The 19817-nt window shown below is 40.2% G+C and overlaps 1 protein-coding gene across 1 annotated transcript; it reads left to right on the forward strand.

Annotated features, from left to right (window-relative positions):
* Nucleotides 1-944: 944 nt before the first annotated feature.
* LOC124144847 lies at nucleotides 945-18483 on the forward strand. The gene is made up of 7 exons (XM_046514451.2): nucleotides 945-1017; nucleotides 7657-7710; nucleotides 10129-10271; nucleotides 12901-13053; nucleotides 14290-14336; nucleotides 17454-17514; nucleotides 18404-18483. Exons 2-6 carry the CDS (start codon nucleotides 7658-7660, stop codon nucleotides 17499-17501), a joined length of 444 nt encoding a protein of 147 aa, XP_046370407.1. The 5' UTR covers nucleotides 945-1017; nucleotide 7657; the 3' UTR covers nucleotides 17502-17514; nucleotides 18404-18483.
* Nucleotides 18484-19817: the final 1334 nt, after the last annotated feature.

Raw genomic sequence — 19817 nt, forward strand, 5'->3', positions numbered from 1 at the left:
TGTTCTCCTATGTGTTGTGATGCCACGCTTTACAAGTAACTTCGTTTTGCGCCATCCTTGACTGTTGCATGCCCTGGGCTCATAGATGTTGATTTTCAGCAAGCCGCGGCATTCCGTAAGCGTTACTTACACAAAAGTGTATCATGAGCACCTGATAGCATAACAATCGATGTGTGTTGTTCACATTAAACAAGAACGTTTATGGGTATCATGCTCCCAATGAGCACTCAAACATCAAAATTGTGCATTAATATTTCGTTAACATTACGTACATTTACATGCATGCACAAATTGTGAATCACGACCCTAAAGTCGAGGAGATGTCTTCATGAATATGTAGCGAAAGATGCACTATTTACTTTGATTATAAATGCATTTTTATTGAACTTTACATGAAATACAGTTACTTTTTTCAGTCATAGTGAATGGAAATCGATTCCTTAATCGGAACGCCACTGGTGGGAAATTGCGCATAATTCCAATGCTAATACAAGCGACAAAACCTTTTACATAATCACAAGAAATATTTGCCAAATGAAAAGTTGAGCGAAGTCAGGCTGTAAAAGGCCTCGACTCTCCCTCGTGTTACTCCTACATAGGAACAGCCAACCTTCTAGAAACTGTCACTTCCCGAAACTTCTCGAACGATCATGTCTGTCTCGTTTGTCAACAACCAAGGTGTAAATGTCCAGATACATTGACCTATGCCCTAAGTTATTAACATAATATATGACGTCATCACTGGAGGTGCATTACGGCAGTAAACGAAAAAAAAAAGGCATAAAAAAACATAAAACATTTCACTGACCCAGGGATATTCTAAAGAAAGGCACTTTGCCCTGACACTTATCGCAGGCGTGTTTTATAATTTACTTAATCCCCATTGCATCTCGCCTCACTTGAAACAAGATTCTCTGTGATTGGCGAAAACCCGAATCAGGTGAGCTACCTTTAAAGATAAAGTGAGAGCATGCTGTCTTATCAGTCTGTTTAGTGACATAAGGCGAAGACACACAGGTGGGTACTGCAAATTATTATATTACAACAAATATTGTTTATAAATTAAATATCTTAATGGCTCGTATACGATAATAAACAATATGTATTTTGTATATACATGATAGCACATACTGACATTACGTCTAATAGCTTGAATCCAAAGCATATATAACGTTTCGCAGCAAACAGTATGAAACATTTTATTTCATTTCCAACACTTTCAGTAAGATCGTTCTGTTCGGTTTTACGCGACCTTTATAATCATGAACATTCAAGAAGGAACTCGCTTCACATAATTACCCATGTACTGAATTGAGGTCCCCGGATGGCGAATGCACGATTTAATTTTTGTCTCCCTGCCTCCCCACCGCCCCTATCAACGAAAAGAACAGGTGTGGCCCATATGTGTTAAAAGGAAAACTACTGGAGGTGAAGTGAAATGGGGTTATTCGTCGCGTCCATGATTATTGCACTTATATAGCGACGTGCATGTACGTGTGTGTGTGTGGCTGCTCGTACTAGTCCGGACTGATGCCGATTTATAGTGCTAGCTCACTGAGATACCATGCCGCAGTTTAGCATGAATATCCCACTCAGACACAGTATACTGACTCCGGGCCGACCAGTCCTTGTTTAAGCCCCTTAATGCCGAGCGCCAGACGGGGTAACAACAAGTACCATCTTTTAACGTCTTTTGGCATGACTCGGCCGGGAATCGAACCCCGGACCTCCCGCTCTCCGGGCGGACGCTCTAACACTAGACCACGGAGGCGGTCTGAAAACTACTTGAGAAGCACCTAATAGGATACAATCATCAGTCATATATATAGCCACAAAAGGTCGTACGTGATATTCCTCATTTATATATATTTATGTGTCATATGAATAAATTGCTTTGAAATGAATATATGTGGATAATATTCAATCAGCCAAAGAGATTAAATGCCATAGGATTAATGAACACACGATGTCATTTAGAAAGAGGTCAAATGTGACAAATGCTATATTTGGGAAAACACTTTCTTCAGCAACAACTTAAGTCCGATAACTGGTAGTCTAGATCGGTGGTTTACACATGAGAAGTTACACTTTTGTGTTTGTGAAAACCAATAAAACCAAGAACCAGCTCTCTTCTTGGACGCCCACCCGTGACATCCCCTCGCGAATACATATGGATTCGAATCACGCACCTTCAACACAGGTCCGTGATAAGGATAATGGGAACTTATAGCTTTTAAGTCCAGTAATTAATGAGAAAGTTTTGCTGTCACATCCAGGAATTAATGAGAAAGTATAGCTGTCACGTCCAGTAATTAATGGGAAAGTGTAGCTGTCACGTCCAGTTATTAATGGGAAAGTGTAGCTGTCACGTCCAATAATTAATGAGAAAGTATAGCTGTCACATCCAGTAATTAATGAGAAAGTATAGCTGTCACATCCAGTAATTAATGAGAAAGTATAGCTGTCACATCCGGTAATTAATGAGAAAGTATAGCTGTCACATCCAGTTATTAATGGGAAAGTATAGCTGTAAAATCCAGTAATTAATGAGAAAGTATAGCTGTCACGTCCAGTAATTAATGGGAAAGTATAGCTGTAAAATCCAGTAATTAATGAGAAAGTATAGCTGTTACGTCCAGTAATTAATGAGAAAGTATAGCTGTAAAGTCCAGTAATTAATGAGAAAGTATAGCTGTCACGTCCAGTAATTAATGGGAACTTATAGCTGTCACGTCCAGTAATTAATGAGAAAGTGTAGCTGTCACGTCCAGTTATTAATGGGAAAGTGTAGCTGTCACGTCCAATAATTAATGAGAAAGTATAGCTGTCACATCCAGTAATTAATGAGAAAGTATAGCTGTCACATCCAGTAATTAATGAGAAAGTATAACGTCACGTCCAGTAATTAATGGGAAAGTGTAGCTGTCACGTCCAGTTATTAATGGGAAAGTGTAGCTGTCACGTCCAATAATTAATGAGAAAGTATAGCTGTCACATCCAGTAATTAATGAGAAAGTATAGCTGTCACATCCAGTAATTAATGAGAAAGTATAGCTGTCACGTCCAGTAATTAATGGGAAAGTGTAGCTGTCACGTCCAGTTATTAATGGGAAAGTGTAGCTGTCACGTCCAATAATTAATGAGAAAGTATAGCTGTCACATCCAGTAATTAATGAGAAAGTATAGCTGTCACATCCAGTAATTAATGAGAAAGTATAGCTGTCACATCCGGTAATTAATGAGAAAGTATAGCTGTCACATCCAGTTATTAATGGGAAAGTATAGCTGTAAAATCCAGTAATTAATGAGAAAGTATAGCTGTCACGTCCAGTAATTAATGGGAAAGTATAGCTGTAAAATCCAGTAATTAATGAGAAAGTATAGCTGTTACGTCCAGTAATTAATGAGAAAGTATAGCTGTAAAGTCCAGTAATTAATGAGAAAGTATAGCTGTCACGTCCAGTAATTAATGGGAACTTATAGCTGTCACGTCCAGTAATTAATGAGAAAGTATAACGTCACATCCAGTAATTAATGAGAAAGTATAGCTGTCACATCCAGTAATTAATGGGAAAGTATAGCTGTCACATCCAGTAATTAATGGGAAAGTACAGCTGTCACATCCAGTAATTAATGAGAAAGTATAGCTGTCACGTCCAGTAATTAATGGTAAAGTATACCTGTCACGTCAATTAACGAATGGAAAAGTATTACTGTCATCTCCAATAATTATATTGGAAAGTATAATTGTCATGACAAGTAATAAATGAGAAAGTATAACTGTCACTTCGAGTAATTAACCATCTTCTTGAGGCAAGGGAGTTAACTGACTACAAAAGTCCAGTTTCCACCCTTGCCGAACTAGGTTGGAATTTCTGGGCTCGATCGTAGCGCCATCAGTGGCATTTACGAGTTATGTGCCAGTGCATGTGGGTTGAAGCACAGCACTTGAGCACTTTATCAAAAACAGGAACAGAGTTGGAAAATATCGGTCGAAGCCCAGTTTCGTTACACGATTTTGTTTAGACTTTGCATAGACTGGTTAGTTCAGCCAAAAATATTACTTATAAATTCCGGCCTATGTCAGCAAGGGTGGAAACTGGACTTTCATGGCCAGTTAACTGCCTTGGCTCATTCCTGTCCAATGATTATAGGGGAAGTATACAATTACTGTCATGTCCAGTAATTATTAGGACTGGGACGATACACATACTGTCCGAGTGCGACTCGATACATATATACATTGCTCACGATCCGATATGTATCACGATACTGGCATGTGCTCTTATCTGTGGTGCGTGAGCCATCCTTTTCATAGACAGGAAGCCCAAATACCTTGCACACTACTGATTTACAGTTGCCAGTGTCAAGTATACTCCATCAAGTATAATGGATGAAAATTTTTACGTTTTCCCCACTAATTAATAAGTGTTTGGTGTAACAGTTACTAGTATTAGAACAAGCAGTTAAGATAAGAATCAATATCCATTTCTTTGTTTACTACCGTAATCGATAGTTGTATCGAGAAGTAAAATATCGCGATCCATCGATGCATCGGTGAATCTTCCAACAACTAGTAATTATGGGGAAGTGTTACTATTTTCTCCGAAAATTATTGGGAATATTTTACTGCCATGACTCATATTTACAGATACAAATCGAATGAATTGCATATAGTAGGAAATTATTTTCATTTGTTAACTTAAAGATATGCCTTTAATCATCTTCTGTCCTGAAGTAGTTTGTCTCCCAGACCGACGAGATTAAACAAAAAAAATGAGTCCAACTCAAGTCTAAAATGATTTGGCAAGTATAAATTGCCACAGCTCTGAACTTAAGGATTGTCGTGCCCTCCAGTTGGATTTTATTTTTGTATTTTTTAGATATATAATCTGAAATAAGAGCTTTATTTCTGGGATTTAATGTCAGTCTAACCTGACCGATCATGCTGCTAGAACCTGCTATAATATTTCAGATCAAAGACTCATTATTTTATATGCGTGAGACGTTAATAAATACATCTGCATTCATTGAAGTAATGGCAGGAAAATTGCAACAAATAAGTAATTCTTTTCTACATAAAATCATTATATTTTTGTTTGTTTGTTGTTTAACGCCGCACTCACAATATCCCAGCTATTTGACGGCGGTCTGTAAATAATCGAGATTGGATCAGACAATCCCGTGATTGACATCATGAGCATCGATCTACGTAATTGGGATACGATGACCTGACCACCGCATTCCGTAGTCGTCTCTTACTAATTATTATATATATCCGCTATGTTGTGCCTACCTTATCGGCTCAAGCGCTTAGAAAATAGGTTTAGGACATTTTGAAATGTGTTTATTAGGCATGATGTTTTCCAAAACATACGGCGTAGAAGGGATGGGTGTATCTTCAATAGGTTATCAATAAATAAAAGTAAACTTCATTCTATTGCACCGTATGACCTTTCTAGCCCGACCCCCTGCGACTCGTGTCGAGTCGGGCCATATGGTGACCATATCAGGTACCGTGCGAATCTGACACAATGCGAATGACATGGCGCATTGAAGAAGTTGGATTGTGGTGTACAAATGTGCTCAAGAATATTAATTAAAATATAAGGAGGAGGGCAATATTAGGGGCGGTGGGTCATGAGAAACAAACATGTAATTGTAACATAGCCGAACACACATCAGAAATAAATTAGATAACTGAACGATTTTTTGTAATTGTTCTTCTCTCTAACCCAACATGATGGGTTACAAAATTGAGATTTTACGACCGATTCTCTGTGCTCTCGAAAGGTAAATGTCGCGCGTGCGTGCGTGTTATGCCGATGTTATAGTGCTGACCAATACGGTGACCCCACTCGACAGATTTCGCTGAGTGTTCATTACTTCTGGTCGCGTAATACCAATAGGTTAAAATAATTATATACTTGTTGTATATACCCTGCATGGCGCTCGAACGTAAGGGGATAAAACAAGGTCTAGTCGGCTTAGAGTGAGTGAGTATGGTTTTACGCCGCTTTTAGCAATATTCCAGCAATATCACGGCGGGGGACACCAGAAATGGGCTTCACACATTGTACCCATGTCGGGAATCGAACCCGGGTCTTCGGCGTGACGAGCGAACGCTTTAACCACTAGGCTACCCGACCGCCCCTAGTCGGGTTAGAGTCAGTATACCGTGTCTCAGTAAGTATCCACATCAAGCTGCGGAATGGTGTCTCGGAGGGCTGGTAGTATGAAAGTCCCGACCAGAACAATCAGCCACATGCCAATCACTACGCGACCCGTGAACGTCCTGATGACAACTGGTCTTCAGCAACCCATGCTTATCGTAAGAGGCGACTAACGGGATCGGGTGGTCAAACTGCCTGACATGGTTCATGAATGTAATCCTATCCCAATCGGATTGTCTGGTCCAGGCTCGATATTTTACAGACCGTCGCCCTAAAGCTGGAATATTGCTGAGCGCTGCGTTAAACAAAAATGGATCACAAAGTGCTATGACTTGGAACTTATTTTTAGTCGGCTCCTTAGCTCTTACAACTGGTATCGGGTGCTAGACATCCTCGATTACACAGGGTATTACATCTCTATTCTATTATGATAAATACAGTACACTACGGTTATAACTCAAAGGGACCACTAATTTTAGTTCGTTATAACCGTAGTTCGTTATAAGCATATATACAGCATATGTACAACAAATGGCCGGGACTAAAAATAAGTTCGTTATATCGGTCAGTTCGTTATAAGCGTGTTCATTATAACCGTAGTTGTAATGGGCCCGTTCACCACGGCACCTTCGTTTAGGACGTGACGGATCACACAATTACCCGATGTCGTGCACTTGAAATCAACAACCAATCAAAGTGCTTCTTCTGAACGCGAGTTTGGCAAAAATCTGACATAAAAACCGCGGCTTCGTTAGAGAGATCTCTCGAAATATCTAATCGAATTAGGAGACTTGTAGCAAGGGTTTGCTTGAAAAAAATGTTTTCACGAGTATTAAGAACGGGGGAAGAAGTCGTCATGTTACAAGGCTTTACCAACCGTATTTCAGACGATGCGCAACAAGGCGAGTCGAGTACTGTATCGCAATTGTTTCAGTCATGAAAGAAAACTTGCGTCGTGTAATTCCAACCGAATTCGACCGCTTCCGTGGCCAAGTGGTAGAGCGTCCGCCGGGAGCGGAAGGTCGGGTTTGCGTCATACCAAAAGATGTTTAAAGAGGGTACTTATTGTAACCCTGCAGGGCGCTCGCCATTAAGAAGCTTAAACAAGGACTGGTAGGCTTGGAGTCAGTATAACGGTGTCTGAGTGATGTATTCATGTTAAACTGAGGCATGGTATCTCACTTGGCTAGCAGTACAAAACCCGCATTAGTCCGGACTAGTACATGCAGCCACACACACACGCGCATGCACGTCGCTTTATACATGTCAGTGCAATAATCGTGACCACGACGTCAAACCCCTCTTCACCTCACCTCCAACCCAACTCTAAACGAAACTAGGGTCGCGAATGGATCCAGTGTATGTATCACGATAGAATGAAGATATGATATACTGGATAATCGCTGACTTGTGCTGCGGATACTCTCATACATCAGTTACCATGGGGATAGTAGTCATTGTAATTTATATCTTGTTATTTCAGGATGCTGTGCATCATCACTCTATCGTTACTCGCCGGGGCGTTTGCTGCACCCACGTGAGTTATATTTTGGAAGACGTGTGAGCCGATGATGTTGAGGACATTTCCAAAGTTGACGCATCAGTGACAAAAATGATGTCCGATGCAATTCCCTATTTTGCCTTGTACCATATATTCCCGTGCGGTTTTAGGTTTTGTTTGTTTGTTGTTTGAGGCCGCACTCAGCAATATTCCAGTTATATGACGCCGGTCTGTAAATAATCGAGTCTGGACCAGACAATCCAGTGATTTCCGAGGACACCTGGTGTGATCCCTAGTGATGATAGTGATTCATAAACACTAGTTCATGATTTTGGCGGAATCGTATCATGAACTCTGTCTCTAACAGTGTGTTCCTATTTTTTATTTTTACGAGATAATTTCCAAATTGAAACACAATGGTGAACCCAGTGAGTGAGTGAGTATGGTTTTACGCCGTTTTTAGCAATATTCCAGCAATATCACGGCGGTGGACACCAGATATGGGCTTCACACATTGTACCCATGTCAGGAATCGAACCCGGGTCTTCGGCGTTACGAGCAAACGCTTTAACCACTAGGCTACCCGACCGCCCCTGGTGACCCAGAAAGAAGAAAAGTGGCGTTTGGCCTTTTTATTCAAAGAAACGCATGTGCAACAAGTGACTGTCTTTTTCGTTGTATTTCTTTGTGTTCCTATGTATATATGGATAAAATGTATGCTAATGCCAAAATATGTTGATTGTTAGCTATTCTTCCAAATGTTAAAAAATGAGAGGCGGTGGAATACTCGTGTATGGTCTTTTTTCATTACATAATGACGTGAGGCTGGGGTGTTTGGTAGTCAGGCGGGCATAGATGAACTTCTTATTAATTTATTATGGCATCGTGACAAGTGCATATTCCGCATATCCTCTTAATGTGATTGCTCGCATTGCAATTGTTTTATAGTAAACCACGCGCTTGAAAAGGGTGTTAGAGATTTCATGCCTTCCAAAATACATGTACGCCTGGGATTAGTTTCTGACATTGATTCGATGACCTTGAAGGTCCAAGTTCACTCTGCACTAGGCGTCAAAAGGCTTGTTATTGATAACTTTGCTTAAGGACGTTGATCAGAACGTTGTTATTAACTTAAGGTTGGCATGTTTTTTTCTTCTTGAAAGTTTTTGTCCACTGGGCAAGAATTCTTTTGCAAACCTTAAGTGATATCATTAAACCAGATATTATCAACACGTTACTGGGCTGAAAGCAGTCGCCGAAATACTGCCAAGCTTAAGTTCCAAAACTATTACACCCGGATCAAGTACATCACCATCCACTAACCATGTTTTTTGTTTCATTTTAGGCCACCATCATACATGGATGTTAACACTTTCTTTTGCCCAGCAGTGTATAAATATATCAGTTCCTTCAAGGGATTTACAGTTCAAGTCAATACATAACAGCAGCTGTAATTGTAATATTTCTAGTCTTTACATGAGCGGCATCTCCATCGTCGATAACGTGTTGAATGAAAAGAAAAGTCAAACTGGGCACTGGGGCCACGGGTGGCCTAGTCGTATTTAGTCGCCGTGATCCACTGTATAGAGTTCCGTCGCTTAGGTGTAACACAATAAGATCGTAGGTTCGAATCCCAGAATCACCCTGAAAATGTTTCTAGGTGTGTCGGCCCCGACCCATGCTAGTGAATTTCACCAAAATAGTAACCATCTGAAACCCGCATCACTTCTTCCCACTTCAAGATGACACGCAGTGATATAACTGATATTCTGTTCAAAGCGACGTCAAGCCAAACCCACTCGCTCACTTTTAATCAATGCGAAGTGGAATTTATTCGACTTAAGAATCATTAAGAATATCAGCATTTTCACTTAGTGTTTTGATTAGGTATATGTAAGCACTTAAAGTACTGAACGGTTTAACTGATCCTTAAATTACCTTAAGCACTGACATCATTTGTTTGGTAAAGACCGGTATACATACTGAGTAAATCCGCGCATGAGTGTGCGCTCCGGATTTTACACTTATAACTCTGTGAACGCAAAACAACATATTGAAGTCCTCTAAATATATACAAAAATAATAACATATTGAATTCCTCTTAATATATACAAAAATAATAACATATTGAATTCCTCTAAATATATAAAAATAATAACATATTGAAGTCCTCTAAATATATACAAAAATAATAACATATTGAAGTCCTCTAAATATATACAAAAATAATAACATATTGAAGTCCTCTAAATATATACAGAACTCAAAGGGACCACAAAATCTAGTTCGTTATAACCGTAATTCGTTATAACATTTATACAGCATATATACAGCAAATGGCAGAGACCTAAAAACTGTTCGTTATATCCGCCAGTTCGTTATAAGCGTGTTCGTTATAACCGTAGTTTACCGTATGTACAAAACAAATCTTCAGGTAAAATTGGCTGTTCACAGGACTACTTCGCCGCCGAGCACAGCGGAAGCTGCGCAGTTAATCGCCTTCTTCAAACAGATCTTCAACACTCTCGACGATAATAAAAACGGGCACCTAGAAGTAGCTGAGATGTACAAAGCCTTCGACGACGATGACACGAACAGTGAGTTTGACCCTTCGCATTCGCGCCCTCGTATATGTGTTTCTTTGAGTTCTTCCAGCAGTTGAGACTAACAGTGACCGCCTCCGTGGTCTAGTGGTAGAGCGTCCGCCCGGAGAGCGGAAGGTCCGGGGTTCGATCCCCGGCCGCGTCATACCAAAAGACGTTAAAAGATGGTACTTGTTGTTACTCTGTCTGGCACTCGGCATTAGGGGGCTAAAACGAGGGCTGGTCGGCTCGGAGTCAGTATACTGTGTCTGAGTGGGGTATTCATATTAAACTGCGGCATGGTATCTCAGTGTGCTAGCACTATAAATCGGCATTAGTCCGGACTAGTACAAGCAGCCACACATACGTACATGCACATTGCTATATAAGAGCAATAATCTTGGACGCGACGTTAAACCCAATTTCACCTCACCTCACCTCCTAGACTAACATCTAGTCTCTAAAATGAACATGTCTTACAGAAAAAACAGTTGTTAAATTATCTTAATATATATAAAAAGGAGCCCAGAGACTCTTCATTTTCAGATACTGCAGTAATCTAGACTTGCCAAACATTATAGACTTGCATGGGTTGTATTGGGTATATTAGTTTCAGGGTCTGTATGGCAGACTAGTTACGTCCCCCAGGCGCGTCAGTGAGTTAGTGAGTGAGTTAATATCCTGTGTCACATCGGCAATATTTCAGCCATATCGTGACTAAAGCAAGATTATTATATAATTCAATGAAGCGACTAAAACTGGATGCTGACGCGAATTCTTTTTAATAGCTTGAAGACAGGAAAAATAATAATTGCTGATGTTTAGACTTTTTGTTATGTTCTAGAGATGATAAAATGGCCTTTGATTCAGCTGTAAAAATGGAAGAGTTAACTGGTAATCTGGTTGATAGAGTTTTGGATCCGACGACAGTGGCGCTGGCAACAGCGTCACCATCCTTTGATCCATCTGTAAATATTGATTTAGAAGTATTGTATGTATTTCTTAACTGATTGGATTCTTGTTGGTACGGGGGCACGGGTGGCCAAGTCGTATAAGGCGCCGCGAATCGCTGTGCAGAGTTGCGTCCCTTGGGCACGCCAGAAACCTATGATTGTGGGTTCGAATCCCGGTTCGCCCCGATTATGTTTCTAGGTTTGTCAGCACCATACCCGTGCTCGTGGGTTTCACCGAAGAGGTAAACGTCTGAGACCTGCATCACTTCGGGCCTTCTTCCCACATTAAGCTGACACGCCGCGATATAACTGGAATACTGTTAAAAGCGGCGTTAAATCCACTCACTCACTCTTGTTGGTACTGTAATTGATTTGTTTGGTCAATGACAGGTCTACTTGTGTCTTTACCAATTGCCAAGGAGGAGAGGACAGCAACCGGAAAGGAGATATAGTTTCAAGTTCAGTGTTAGCGGCAGAAATATAAGGTTTTATTATTTTTCCAAGAGGCGGAATAAGAGATGATTTTTGTACTCTACAGATCCTCATAAAGGGGATTAAACACACAGCTGTATGCAGGATTGGACTCACTGGAATGTAACTTTGTGATATACTGTAAAGATAATTCAATACAGTTTTGTTTAAGAGGTGGCTCATCGGCCTCAATGTACAAACTGTAAATAGGGAAGGGTCGGAAAGATCCAAGACAGAGTCTGAGACCTTGACGGTGGATAGAATCTAAAGGTTTAAGCTTGCTTTTAAAAGCTCCACCATAGATGATGGAGCCATAGTCCAGCTTCAAACGAATTAGTGATCTGTACAAGTGAGGTTGACTGGTCCCCTAGCCACATGAAATTGGAAACAACTTTTAATAAATCCAGTGTCTTCAATCATTGAGCTTCAGAAGTTTAATATGTGGTACGGAAGTACGATGATAAAAATTATTACTGAACATTTAGCTCCCTTTACAATTTTAATTTGAGTTACAGCTAGATGCAATTCTGGGTCACTATAAGGTTTTCATTTTCGACAGAAATGAATGCAATTTGTTTTAGATGTAGAAAACTAAAAAAGGCTCTGGCCAATCATTGATTTTGTTCAGACAAAGTTGCAACTCTCTCTCAGTCGTGTGCATATTTTCCCCTCGACATGATACATTAGCGATAACCGTAAACCAGCACTTACAACGAGGAGGTTGCTCTTCATGAGTGAGTGAGTGAGTTGGGTTTAACGCCGCTTTTAATATTATTCCAGTTATATCATGGCGTGTCAGCTTAATGTGGGAGGAAAGCACGATGTGATGCAGGCCATTCCAGAATAGTATTTTGTTCAGTTTTCAAATTTTTACTCGAGAATTTGTCAAAGCGTAGTCGCCACTTTGAAACTAGTGCCCTAAAGCACGAGGAAGCCACCTCTTGATTGGATAATGTCGACCATTTGTCAGTCTTTCCTTAGTTGGTCAAAGTTCGCGAAGGTCGGTCTGACTTCACCCGTTATGGGATGTCCTCAGATCTTTCAGCGGTAGCGGTAACCGCAAAGCGGTCGTATCTATTCACGGGTGATGGAGAACAACGTGTCAACGTGTCACGCCTTTTTCGTTCACTTTCTGACTCGTGTACAGTGTCCATCAGCCCACTACTTCTTTTCAAAGTCCCGGATCAGCCGCTGATTAACTACGATTCTTTTTTCTACAGATGATCACATCTTGAGTATGGACGAGTTCACGACAGGGGCAACAACTCAGAGGAAATTCTTAGAAGCTGTTTTCAAGACCTTGGATAGCGACCATGACGGCACCATAAGTCGACAGATCACTTCCTCCATGTTCAAGATGCTGGACGAGAACAGTAAGGACCGTTGTCATGTTGCCCATTGTCATCAGCATCATTTTTTTATTGGATAATAATAATAATAATAATAATAATAATAATAATAATAATTTATGCATTTGTATAGCGCAGCATTCACTGTGCATAAGTGCTCTGTGCGCTGTGTGGATTATCAGAATTGGTCTTCAGCAATCCTTACTTGTCGCAAGAGTCGACTAACGGGATCGGATGGTCGGGCTCGCTGACTTGGTTGATGTTAAATAGCGTCATTATTGAATAGTGTTCGAAATACGTCGCATTTTCAACTTCCAAGAGTGCAGTTCAGTTGCATCCGGAATGGAGCATTTTATACCCATATTGACTGTTACTTGTCATGTTTTGCACGTATTTGGGCTAAACCACTGGTTGCGTTCGGGCGTGTGTTTTACTGGCTTTTCCCGTCACCTTTAATCTGTCACTTTTCATTGTTTTTGTACTCGTTGTCCCAGTCAGTGTGGCATTGGCCTAAACAACATGTTGGTCAACTGTAACTCACATTGTCCGCATACTCAGACCTAATGACGCTAGTTTGCACATGTTAATGTTTGACACCGCACATACCTAGGTCACCGTTCAATAAAGACGATATCAATATCGTTCATGTTGGCCGTCCCCAAACTCGGAAAGTCACTATCATCATTGTTTTCAATTCACGTAATGACATATATTTACTTTTAATGAGATATATTTAATTATTTTGAGCTATAAACAAATCATCCGCCTGCCCCATATTTCACAAAGATGCAGTAAAATTAAAACGTTGGTAATACATTTGAATTTTAACAAATTAAATTTAAATGGCTTTGTTCGAAATAACATTTTGTTTGCATTTTTGTCCTCTTCTGGCAAGATAAAACAAAATGTATACGTCCCTTATTTCTTTTAAGAAACCACTTGAATAAAACTGTCCCACGGTTTGAGAAAAAGAATGCATAAACAAGATGAAAAGGAGAAACACCTACATAGAAATATGATATAATGTAACAACGTCTGCATGAAGATGACAATAAAATCCCAAGAAAAGGCTTGGATTAGTCGAGACAAAATACTTGTTTCTACAAAACAATATCAGAACCATTTGTTTGTAATACTTGATTTTATCCAGTAATTTCTGGCAGGAATAATTTAAAAACAAATTTCCCAGTTCCCCTCAGATTATAGAACATGCGGCTCCTCATCTGAATCGAAATGATAACACTCTGATATCTGTTACAGGTGATGGCCTTGTTGACTTGAAAGAATTCGTTAACCAGTACTCTAAAGTGAGTATGTTTCAGTCAGTTACACTCCTCTTATCAGCTCTTGGGTTTTGTTTGGTTATGGCTTTCAAGATAGATCTTAAGTGGATGCCCACAATTCGAACAGTTAGTTCTTGTATACCAGTATCAACAGCTGCCAATACGACGTTGTGGCCATGTCAAAGTCGGACAGTATGGTCCCCGCGTCATACCATAAGACGTTAAAAGATGGTACTTGTTACCTGCCTGGCGTGGTCGGCTCTGAGTCTGAGTGGAGTATTCACGTTAAACTGCGGCATGGTACCACAGTGGGCTAGCACTATAAACTCGGCATTAGTCCGGACTAGTACAAGCAGCTAACACACATGTGCATGCACGACGCTGTCTAACTGCAATACTCTTGTACGTGACGTTCAACTCCATTTAACCTCACTTCAACAACTTGAAAAATAACCCCTCGCAGTCACCTGACTGTCCATTCATACCAGGCTTGCAACCATTTGATAAAAACTCGGGGATGATTTTTCTCGCCAGCAAAAAGGTTACTTCTTGAAAAGCACACTTTGCAATTTTTGCCATTATTGTGAGTAATATTCCTTATCGCCGGAATGGCTTGTTTTTACTGTATAACTATCACAACTCCATATATCTCCCTTTATTTGTGTTCGCGATATTTCCGGATTCTGTTTCAAGTGGCGTTGACTAAAGTCGTCTCTATCAACAAGGCCATAGGAAGGTTTGGATTATATTAAGGTCGGATAAACAAAATAAATATTTGTTATTACGAAGTGTCGGCTATGGTGAAGTTTTCGAGTATAACGAAGTATCGGTTACACCACGGAATTGGCAATATCGAACTGTCGGATAAAACGATGTCGGTTTGACTATTAATTGACTATTTAAGTATGTTTGACATCGTATCGGTAATACTGCAGCATATCTATTATGCAGGAAGTATCGGCGAAAATGACGTATTAGACTAAAACGAGCGAGGTATTTGACTATAACGAGGTATTTGACCATACACCTCAAGGAAAGGTGATGTCTGTTGTTTGTCGAGGTTAAATTATTCATATAACCAACTGAGACATGGGTTATCGGATAACTTACACGGGACTGGTTATTTTATGACAAACAGTATGAGCGACTGCAAATGTTTCGCCGATAGATGAAATCGTACTTGTGGCGGTATTTCGAATTCCCAACGTCTCGGCACTAAAACACCCGCCACCAATATTGATGAAATAGTTTACACATTACAGTTTGATTGATATGCAAAACAATATAACATGTTCGTGTTGCCTCATTTAACCAATCTCCAAGATCCTATTATTAAAATGCTAGTTCGGATTTATGCCGGTTGTATAGTGCTGGCCCTTTGAGATACGTGGCTGCAGTTTACCATGCATATTCCACTCAGACACCTGACACACCGCAATATTCCAGGAATACCATGGCGGGGGACACCAGAAATAGGCTTCACATATTGTACCCTTGTAGGGAATCGAACCTGGGTCTTCGGCGTGACGGCGTGGCTTTAACCAGGAACCATTACGAGGTATTTTGTCTAAGACAAGGTATTTGACTATAACGGCGATAACAAAGAATCGACTATAATGAATCCTCAATTTTACCGAAGTATCGGCTTATTACGAAGTATCAAAAATAGGAACTATCGGTTATAACGAATTATCGTCCATTTCGAAATTTCGGATATGACAGAGAGACAGACAGAGAGACTACATTTTTTACGTTTAAATGTACAAAAGCCACCAATTTTGGTTTATGAGAGACTATATTTAAAACTCACCATAAACATACATTAATTATTTCCTGAAAAGTTGTGTATAAAAACATGTACCCCACTTCAGCAAATACACAATACAGGCTGTCTCAATCCTAAATATTGTACATTCAGTTCACACATGTGTACATAAAATATTTTGCATATACATAAAAAAACCAAAAACAACACTGGAGACAATCTAATTTTGTTCAACAATCTAAATCATAATTGTTTCGTTTTTTCAAGCACTTTCGGGGACAATTTATTTTTTGGGGATAAAATGGCTGCCCCATCCAAAGGTCAAAGGGGGGTAATTGAAGCGTTTATAAAACAATATCAAATTCGCTTCTTCTGTTAACCGGGGGCACGGGTGGCCCAGTCGTCTAAGGCGCCGCGATTCGCTGTGCAGAGTTGTGTCCCTTGTGCACGCCAGAAACCTATGATTGAGGGCTTGAATCCCAGTTCGCACCGATAATGTTTCTAGGTTTGTCAGCAACATACCCGTGCCCATGGGTTTCACCGAAGTGGTAAACGTCTGAGACCTGCATCACTTCGGGCTTTCCTCCCACATTAAGCTGACACGCCGAGATATAACTGGAATACTGTTAAAAGCGGCGTTAAACCCAACGCACTCACTCACTCTTCTGTTAACTGGAGTCTTAAACTTAAGACGAGAAGAGGTTGCTACCTATTACCATGTATCACAGTTTCTACATAGAATGATTGGAGTTCAATCAAACCTCAGGTCAGAATAAAAATGACAGTCAGTGACAAAGTCTAATTGTCAACAGCGGCATGACAGTTCAAACAGCATCCAATGTTCTCTGTATCAAAGATGTAGATGGCTTAGAGTAACAAGTCTCAATATATACAGGGAGGAAACCACACCTTACCGTAGAGAATATATTTCGTCCATCTTTCAGTTTACCTGAATTATAATATGAACGAGGAGTGCGCTCATATTAAGAAGTCAAGTTACCCTCAACGTCGCTGATATCAAAGAGACACTGTTGTTTATCTGTGAGGACAAACAAGCCCTTTAAGAAGTTAACTGTCCTCCCTTACCAGTGTGAGGCGGTAACATGCATGTGTTGCAAGCATTGGTTTGAAGAATAGTTCTCATTCTTATGAATAAACACAAATCAATTTCAACACTTCCATTACAATTTGTAACACGTCAGCTCATTCTTAATTTATGTAGATCTTGCAGGCAAACACGGGCCCACGTTTAAGCTCATACTTTGTAGGCAAAGAGAGACAGAGGAGAATTACATAGCTATTACTTTAAAACATCGTTTGGAATCGACTTATTTTTTCAGTGTTTAGGTATATTTATGTTTTCGTTTAAATTGCAGATCTATGTCTTGGTTCTGAAAAGTCTTCAGCAACCTCAAGGAAACTGATGCGACAAGGGAGGTAACCACTATGAGTGACTGCCTCAGGATTAACGGTCCTGTGAACATTTCTTTACTTCTAACGTGGAGTCTAAGCATAACGGAAGACCATGTGATTATAATTAATATGTTAACTCAATCTCACTAAAATCAGATCTTAGTTCTCGCTACCGCTAAACAAAGATCTGAGGACATCCCATTAGGGGTCACGTCAGAACGATCTTTCATCCGACCAATCAGAGCGTCGCTTACCAGATCATGAAAGTGACAGTAGGAATGTGATTTCTCATCATGCAGCCTCGAAAACTTTTAAACGGCGTATTCCGAAAGATAATTACGGGCTTAACGACTGAATCTATATAATCAAGACCATATATTAGCCATTCGAGAATGTTTTTTGTTCAGGTTTCAATTTTTTAAGCGAGAAAGTGCCAAAATATGTTTCGAAGCGTAGTCGCCAATTTGAAATTAGTGCCGTAAAGCACGAGAAAGCTGCCTTCTGATTGGCTAATGTCGACTTCTTGTCAGTAATTCCATTGGTCGGTCAGAGTTCGCGAAAGGTCGGCCTGACGTGACCCGTAATGGGATGTAATCAGATCTTTGTTAAGCGCCAGCGAGAACTAAGATCTGATTTTAATGAGATTGTATGTTAACTATGAGGCATTTCGACATTTGTGATTATTAGAATGTGAACATCCATTGTTAACTGTAGATTTAACCGCCCTAAATTGAATGTGGAAAGGGCAATGGCAACGACATTTTGTAGTTTATAATTGTACATACCATTAACCCGTGAAGATCCGGCGCAACGGCAACGACAGTTTGTAGTCTAAAATTGTGCATACCTTGATAATTCATTTCAATGTTATAAACAACCAAGAATCAACTTTGCTGTAATATGTGCTTTTTAGTTTCAGACCCTGGGAGTAACACGTCCATGTATTGCCATGACCAACCAGTGTGTTGCTCTAATAAACAACCTTAAACGTCATCACATGTCTTACAGCTTCATTGCACCTAAACCTAAGATAAAGAACTATGTTTTATGAAGTGATCGTAGACCCATGCACTCCATCTTCCCGAGGCAAGATCGTCCACTAGCCGTTTGATCAGTCTTGTTTCCACCCTTGCCACATCAAGCCCACTTTCCTGTGCTAAATTTTTTAGCACAGGATTGGTTGGTTGGTTGGTTGTTTTACGCCGCACTCAGCAATATTCCAGCTATATGACGGCGGTCTGTAAATAATCGAGTCTAGACCAGACAATCCAGTGATTAATATCATGAGCATCGATCCACGCAATTGGGATCGATGACATGCATCAACCAAGTCAGCGAGCCTGACCACCCGATCCCGTAAGTCGCCTTTTACGACAAGCATAGTCGCCTTTTACGACGGCAAGCATGGGTTGCTGAAGACCTATTCTACCCCGGATTTTTCACGGGTCATTTAGCACAGGAAAGTGGGCTTCATGTGGCAAGGGTGGAAATGTATTTAGTAAATATGAGAACGTCTCACAAAATCAACATCCACGACTGGTACACCTTCGTATGAAAGTGTTTTACCGCTGTCTGTCTTTGTTTTGTTTTTTTCATCTTTTAATTGCCTATATTTTTGTGTCAGGGATGAAGTCGTGAATGTTTTCGTTATCTGGTCGACTAGGTCGTCGCCTGCGGTAGTCGCCATCTTGGTGAAGCTATACGAGATAAGAACAGCGATCTGATTGGATATCGCGTTTTCATTACAAGGGGCACAACTCGTGAACTACGCGAGGTGGCGCCAGGGTCGAGCTAAGAAAAGTTGCCTTGGTGTGCCAGGGTTAGAAGCTAGGCTTTGACAAGGATATTGGACACGCTTGCCTGGGGAAGATGCACGCACTCGACTTTACTTGGAATTTGAAACTACACTACTCAACTTTTGATAGGGATGTTATGAGTGGGGAGTGCCTCGAGATGTTGTATAGCGTTCAATATTGCCAAGGAATCGACGCACAATTACAATTATTGTTTATGTCAAATTATATTGTACAGAAATACACAGTCCATTAAGTTATTAATGAAGTCTGGAACAGACAATCGACTGATTTGATAGTGCAAACAATGACACTCCCTCAAATCACCACGTCTTAAGGGTAGACAACTGGGGCTCCATTCTCATGGGAATCCATGATGGGGAAAAAAGAAAAAGAAATAATGACCACTCAGAAAATATATCATACTCTAAACTAATCAGGATCAGCCCACTGAGCGGAAATGTGGAATTGTAACACGTAAGACGGATAATGACAAGAAAAAGAGAGATTTAGTTGATAAAATAATACACAGTC

Source organism: Haliotis rufescens, unplaced genomic scaffold (genome assembly GCF_023055435.1).
Source record: "Haliotis rufescens isolate VD_foot unplaced genomic scaffold, xgHalRufe1.0.p SCAF_8, whole genome shotgun sequence".
In the NCBI taxonomy this organism is placed as follows: Eukaryota; Metazoa; Mollusca; class Gastropoda; order Lepetellida; family Haliotidae; genus Haliotis; species Haliotis rufescens.

Excerpts from the sequence above, each read along its gene's own strand:
- LOC124144847 (XM_046514451.2), top strand. The coding sequence starts at position 7,658 with ATGCTGTGCATCATCACTCTATCGTTACTCGCCGGGGCGTTTGCTGCA. Across the intron at positions 10,272-12,900 it reads CGACGACGATGACACGAACA|ATGATCACATCTTGAGTATG; the intron begins GTGAGTTTGACC and ends TTTTTTCTACAG. Across the intron at positions 14,337-17,453 it reads TCGTTAACCAGTACTCTAAA|ATCTATGTCTTGGTTCTGAA; the intron begins GTGAGTATGTTT and ends TTTAAATTGCAG.